The following is a 7,067-nucleotide window of genomic DNA, read 5'->3' on the forward strand; positions in this document are numbered from 1 at the left end:
CCTTGACTTACAACCACAATTGAGCCCCAAGCCTTATGTTGCTAACTGACACATTTGTTGAGTTTTGCCCCCATTTTACGACCTTTCTTGCCACAGTTAAGTGAATCACTCCAAGTGTTAAGTTAGTCACACGTTGCTAAGTGAACCTGGCTTCCCCATTGACTTTGCTTGTCAGAAGGTTGCAAAAGGTGATCAGGTGACCCAGGGACACTGCAACCGTCATAAATATGAGTCGGTTGCCAATCACCTGAATTTTGATCACATGACCATGGGGAGGCTGCAGTGGTCGTAAGTGTGAAAAAGGGCCATAAGTCACTTTTTCAGTGCCACTGTAACTTCAAACAGTCACTAAACAAATTGTAAGTCCAGAACTAGCTGTATTCATCAGGATATCATTATTCCAGGAACACTGGAATTGGAGAGTCATTTCAACCGAGGCCTTGTGCAGTGTCCCAATCTCCTGCAGGAAATTCTATTTGTGGAGGATCTGAATACACTCGGGCCTACTCTGCCTCTGTGAGGTCTGCTTTCGGAGAAAAAATCCAGAAGAAAGAAGAAAAAAAATGAGAATGCTATGCCTTTTTAATTGATTATATATAAAAAACCCTTGTCTTCAAAACCTTTGGAGGTGGAGGTGTAGCATCACAATGTACACTCGCTCTTCAGGGACACCACGACCACAGAAACATCACGGTTTCTACAGCTAAGAAAGTAGCAAGACTGATTAGATCTTTAGGATTTTGGTGGTATCATTCCTCCTTTTTTATATAATGGGTAACTTGTTGAAAACACATGCTTTGTCTTACGACGTAAAGGTAACACTCCATACTTCCAATGATGGATATGCAGCTGTATGGAAAATGACTTTTATGTCAGGACAAACCTGGGTTCAATTGCTCTAGGGCTACAAAAATATCTAGCTGGGCATATCTCCCAGTCGTATTTATTAAATTTACATGCTGCCCATCTCACTGTCCAAAGCAACTGTTGGTCTAGGTCAGGGGGTCTTCAAACTTGGCCCTTTTATGACCTGTGGACTTCAACTCCCAGAATTCCTCAGCCAGCCTGCGTGGGAGTTGAAGTCCACAAGTCATAAAAGACTCGAGTTTGAAGACCCAGGAATTTGAATTGAGGATTTCTACAGCTGGCCTAGTTGCTTTAGGACAGTGTTTCTCAACTTTGACAATTTTAAGGCATGTGGACTTCAACTCCCAGAATTCCACAGCCAGCAATGCTGGCTATGGAATTCTGGGAGTTGAAGTCCACATGCCTTAAAATTGTCAAGGTTGAGAAACACTGCTTTAGGAAGATCTCATTAACTGCCATTAAGAGCATAACAATTAATGCAACAATTTAAGATATTCATTCATTTGTAGACTTGATTTGACAGACTGACCTGATCTGCTTGAGTGTCATTCAGCTTCTTGTTACAGGCTTTGGATCCCTTATATATTTATCACAAGTGACCACACCAGCTAGGAAATACCCGATGGACATGACATTGGAACAAGCTGATTTAAGGTTGATAGACTCTTGTTTTTCAAAGCAACCCTCATCGGCTGGGTTGGCAGAATGAAATATTCTGCTAAAATGGGATTGCTTTGTAATTTGGTTTTTGAGGAATTGTGTTATCAGAAGTCTCAGTCATTATTTTGGGGTCATAACAGAAATGACTGAAACATCATTAAATACAATATACTTTAATCCGGGCGTGGAGTTAAAAAAATATGCAAACACAGCCAATTTCTCTGGAAGAAGATATTATAATATTGGAGGCATATCTAATATATCCTCACAGAGATAATAAGACACAACCAATTCTAGATGATCAAGTGACCACTTTATCCACATAAGTATATTCCAATAACCAGTACATACAGACATTAAGCGATGTTTATTAAAATACAATCTTTAGTAAAAGCTTCCACATTAGAAAGAGGTTAGGAATTCGTGAGCCTAAGGGGCAAAAAAAAGTAATACGGGCAACTTTCTATAGTACTCTACATTTCAAATCACAGAATGAGGAGAGGAGAAGCCATTTTCTTTTACAGCAAGTAGTAGCAAAGCTCCCTGCAGTGTTCCTTCTACCCTCTTAATCTTTCGGAGCAAAGTTAACAGCCCACCAGGAACTGACCATTGCAGAAGTGGCCTTTACTGAAAATAGGACAGCCCTTAGGTTGGTGCATCAGAAGCAGACACTGGGAGAAGAGAAAGAATTAAGGCTGGTGATTTCTGGCACCACAAGGGTGCTGCATCAGGTCTGCCAATGCAGCCTCCGCACGAGTCACTGGTCTTTCACCCAGGTCTCCCCCCCCCCCCAAAAGGCCTCCCAAAGCAAATGTAGCCAAGTTGCCAAGTCCCAGGATGCACCCATTGCTGCTCAAGTCAAACAGAAATGTGTTCAAACCCCAGGTTGCTGACTTGTTCCACTTCACTGTACTGGCCCTAGGTTGATGCATATAAACTGCATGGAAAGTGGCAGTTGGCCCAAATTGTTATCAAAAGCTGATGCAACTGTGCACGATGGACACACTTCAAGACAGGAATAATGCAAGCCAGGAATGGGATTTCTCCTCAAAGACCCACCAGGAACCTTCAACTCTGCCTTAGATTGCCCTTTGTCATTCTGTCATTTTGTTTTCTTGGCACTAACTGCTTCCTTGCGAATGGGCAAGGACAGCTTCCTGGCTTTTTACGTGCCTCTTCTGAAATGGAGAGACGGCTCAGTCAGTGATGTCAGTTTACCAACAGGGTTAGGAAAGCTGCTGCCCAAGATGTTATTGGTTACTCATCCTGAGCCTAGAAGACAGACTTCTGTCCCTATTCTTGGATTAATATATTGGAGGAGCGATCGCTCCACCATGCACAAACATGCCATGGATAAGCAAAAGCTCCAAGTGGCATGTTTTTCCTGTTGCCTAGCTGAATTGCTTCATGAAGGACTCCTGGTTGGGGATCAGCTGATTTTAAGAGACATGGTGTGCAGACATATCCAACCCAGTTACATTAAAACAAAACACTTGGGGAGGAAGGCAGAAATACAACTGTAGAATGGTCTCCCTACCCACCCTGCCCCTCCAAAAGGACAGCATGGGCCTTAGAGCGGAGATGCCACTGACCGAAAGACAAAAGCATTAATAACATTGCCTACATTTACATAAAACCAGTGGTGACAAATTCTCCAACTGTGGGAGAATGTAGCCTTAGCCAGGACATCACAAGACAACACCAAGCTGCGTGGTTGCAGCAACTAACACACTTAGACCCAATACGGGGATAGCTCATAGTCTACAAGGCTCTGGTATAATGGCTAGTGTAAAACAGCAGCTTATTCTTCAGGGTGCGCATATGTTTAAGAAGGGCTGCTGGTTAATACCAAGGCAGGTACGCTGTCAGAACAGCAGCCATAACACATTGTGGGAGAAGGGATGCCCGGATTGCAATATTCCCCCCCCCCGCCCCATTCATTTCACGTCCTGCTGAATAGTGTAGAAAGAGCAAGCTGTCAGCTAGAAGAGTTACCAGCTTTTCATCAATAAACCCAACCTGAACAAACTACAATCTCCAAGAGCACCCAGGGGGCACCCAGCCACGCAATCCCTTCTTAACGAAATCCTGGGTTTGATCAGTGGCAATGGTACCGGATAAGAGAGGGAGCTAAATGCTGCTGCTTATATCCTTGGCAAAAACAAAACAATGTCTGACTCAGCTTGGGAAGAAATGTCCCACCTTGAATCAAGAGACAACTTAAAAGCATGTCGATTTTCATACTAGTCCTAAAACCCCTTTCCCACCTCTTTGGAGTGCCTTCTATATTACAAAGTATAATCAGTTCTCGGGCTGCCTTAGAGATCTGTTTTTCCCCTTTTGTTCACGCAGAACGCAGAGATCCATGTTCTCTGAATAATTCTGAATGGGTTCAAAACGGGTTGGGTTTTGCTTCGCTTCCAAAAATCAGCATCCAACATTTTTAAGACACAAGGATACTGTGCAAGGCTGAAAAAAAAAGGCATTTTCAGAGGGCCAGATAGTTTTTTTTTTTCTTATTCTTATGTATGCACAATGAGTCTGTTTATCTGTTTGTAGTTTTGGAAAGGTGAGCAGCAAATCCCCACACAGATATCAGGCGACGGCCAAAACAGGAATGTGTGTGAGCACGAGGATCCACTCTCATCTCTCTTCGTGCCGTCAACCTAATATCCCAGATACTCTCTTGCCATGAAAGTTAGATTTTTTTTTTCCAAATAAGGTTTTAATTTCATGGACCCCAACATGGTCGCCTATTTCTTGCCTCCAGTGTGGCTTGAGACGGCTGAATCTGGAAACAGCTGCTGCTGTAGTTTACATGTAGGTGTTGCCTCTCTCTCCAGGAATCTTGAAATCAAATCAAATCCAGATAGTCCAAAGCAGGTGGTGAAGGTACACGGTGGATGGAGTCACATGATGTCACAGCATGAATTCTGCTTGCGGGCCTTCCAGGTCAGGAGAGGTGGGAATAAACACACACTTATTAAGTATTTATATTCGGATTTATTACTAAGAGATGTCTCCTTGGATTTTTGGAGACTGTGGAAGCTGCAGTCCCTTCCATGATGGAGAGCTAACCTGTGAAGCCATGTATCAAGAATGTACTCCTATGCCAGTTTTATATATATTATTGGTCACGAATATACCTGTATGATAAGGCATAAGATGGTCTATTTGACCCCTCTTTCAAACCAGTGAAAACAAAACCTAAGAAACTAAGAAAGACCACTTGTCTTTTGAAAAGCAGCTTTGGGACAATTATGACCTGGATCATAGTTGGCATTTTGTTCCCAGATCATCGTCTCCACTGACTAAAAATACCCTGTGCATTTATTGCCTCATAAATCATTGCAGGAAGATAAGGAAGCATTGTCTGTATTACTGGGCACTGGCCCAAATATACTTACAGTTTTGTAAAAGGCTTTTGACTGATTTCCAAGAATCTCTGACTTGGCCACTAAGTCATCCAGTTTCTCTCCTCGTTCTAACAAGGACTCCATTGTATTGTGCTAAAGGGGGAAAAGACACAGCTGAGAGAGAACTGCAAGTCCCTAACCTATAAACCCAGCTGTAGAAGAGGCAACAAACACGGGCGCCTGTGAAGTGGTGTGGCTGTGCTCGCTCTGTAATGCAGAACTTAATTTCCGGATTTTTCCCTTCACCCACCTTCTCAGCTCTCTAATCAAGTATTTCCACTTTCTGATTTGGGAAAAAAGTTTGGGAAGCGTCATCGGTTAGGCCTTTGCCTACATTTGCCTCTTAAGGAGACCAACGGTAGCTTGGTCTGCCACTACTACTATCATTAAATCAGTGCTTTCATTTTTAGTCTCGGCCAAAATGCTACCCAAGAGCTAAACTTGAAATTTAACCCAAAACAAAAATGTTTGTCTCAAAGGAATTGTTTTTTGCTGTCCTATGAATTTGACAATGGGATCCTACAAACACCATTCTCCTAATCGTTTAAAATTAGGAGCAAGAATCTGCTTTCTCTCCACCAGTGCTAAAAATACAACACTGTAGAGTTTGTCAGGTGTAGAAGCTGTTCTGTAATATTCCATACACAGCACAGCACACCTTGTGATCTTAATGGTGGCCTACAGATTTTGTTCCACTCCCAGCCTGTTCTCCTGGATGTGGACTGTCGCTCTCACTTTTTTAAATTTTTTATTTTTATGCCACCTTTAGCTTTTGACAGAAATATTTAATTTTTAAGCAGTATCAATATTCTATTTGTAACCGGTGAATCACTTTTAAATTTCTAATGATTAGGATTTATTTTGAAGTAACTTTGGTAGAGCAGAAAATATTTATATTTGAATGCGTCTAATACAAGACACATGAATCAGCTGCTTGCAATTCAATCAATATTAGTATTTAGATGAAAATTGCTCTGATGACACCCATAATAACCAGCAAAAAGGAGGTCACAGCTAAGATAAAAATTAGTCATGACCTACTTTTATCTGATTGCACCATGTTTTCATCTTGGCTTGAAGAATTACATGTGATCATTAAAAGCCTGAATTAAGAACTAACCAGAGACAGGAACACCTAGAACTAGATTCACATATACAAAAAAGAGAAGAAGTTTTGTTCTGATAACATTCACTGCCTCAAAAGGAAGAGATCCTAACAATGATTTTTAAATAGAATCTGTATTTACTGAGTCTACACTGTGAATGCCAGACACAAATGCCATACCAAATAAATCTCCTCACTAAGGTTTTCCCCTAGATCAGGGGTAGGCAACCTTGGCTCTTTTATGACTCGTGGACTTCAATTCCCAGAATTCCTGAGCCAGCATGGTTGCCTACCCCTGCCCTAGAGGTTTTTTTTTTTTTTTAAGCCACACAATTATGTCCTGCTTCCAAATTTAACTGGCATCTAGCAATCTCCATATTAACAGCAAGATGCTGACTACTTACCAGGATCACTTTGGTCTCATCCAATTCGGCTTGCACTTTTGTCATTGCGTCAGCATCACGAGGATTCTTACAAGAGCAACATAGAATTTTATTTGATGATGTTCTTGGCAAGATACCAAAAATCGTCATTAAGGTGTTTATACAACATTAGAATGGAATATTTAGGAAAAGCAACTTCTTCAAGTATACCAAGCCCTGCAAACTCAGGCCCTATCGTGCCCTAAATACTAGATTTTATTGTAATTAATATTTATTCTCTCTGCTCTGTTCCCAGCAATCAACCACTGCTATGTAACGTAATAAAAAACAGATGCAGTCAACAATGTCAGTGCAGAAATATTAGGAAAACAGCCTGTTAAGACAGTGCCAGACAAGAAACCAATCTGGTTTTTTTTTGGGGGGGGGGAGAAAGTGGGGCCAAATAATACCATTGCAGACTGTATTTGTTAAAAGTTAAATCACGCATTACAGGCATTGTGGACTCAGTACAGGTAGTCGAGTTACGACTACAACTGAGCCTTCATGTTGCTAAGTGAAACATTTGTTAAGTGAGTTTGCCCCATTTTACAACTTTTCTCGCCACAGTTGTTAAGTGAATCATTCTATTTGTTACGT

At 41.5% G+C, this 7,067-nt stretch overlaps 1 protein-coding gene across 1 annotated transcript in view; it reads right to left on the bottom strand.

The window, feature by feature from the left end:
* Positions 1-1,818: 1,818 nt before the first annotated feature.
* Positions 1,819-7,067, bottom strand: part of YKT6 (YKT6 v-SNARE homolog) — a 12,488-nt gene continuing 7,239 nt past the window's right edge. Inside the window, exons 6-8 of the mRNA XM_039356476.1 lie at positions 6,453-6,518; positions 4,935-5,036; positions 1,819-4,472 (exon numbers count right to left, since the gene is read on the bottom strand). Coding sequence (XP_039212410.1) covers positions 4,437-4,472; positions 4,935-5,036; positions 6,453-6,518 — 204 coding nt within the window. The 3' untranslated portion in view covers positions 1,819-4,436. The remainder of the gene's footprint in view (positions 4,473-4,934; positions 5,037-6,452; positions 6,519-7,067) is intronic.

The sequence above is a fragment of the Crotalus tigris genome, unplaced genomic scaffold, assembly GCF_016545835.1.
Source record: "Crotalus tigris isolate CLP2741 ecotype Arizona unplaced genomic scaffold, ASM1654583v1 scf7180000018825.4774228, whole genome shotgun sequence".
In the NCBI taxonomy this organism is placed as follows: domain Eukaryota; kingdom Metazoa; phylum Chordata; class Lepidosauria; order Squamata; family Viperidae; genus Crotalus; species Crotalus tigris.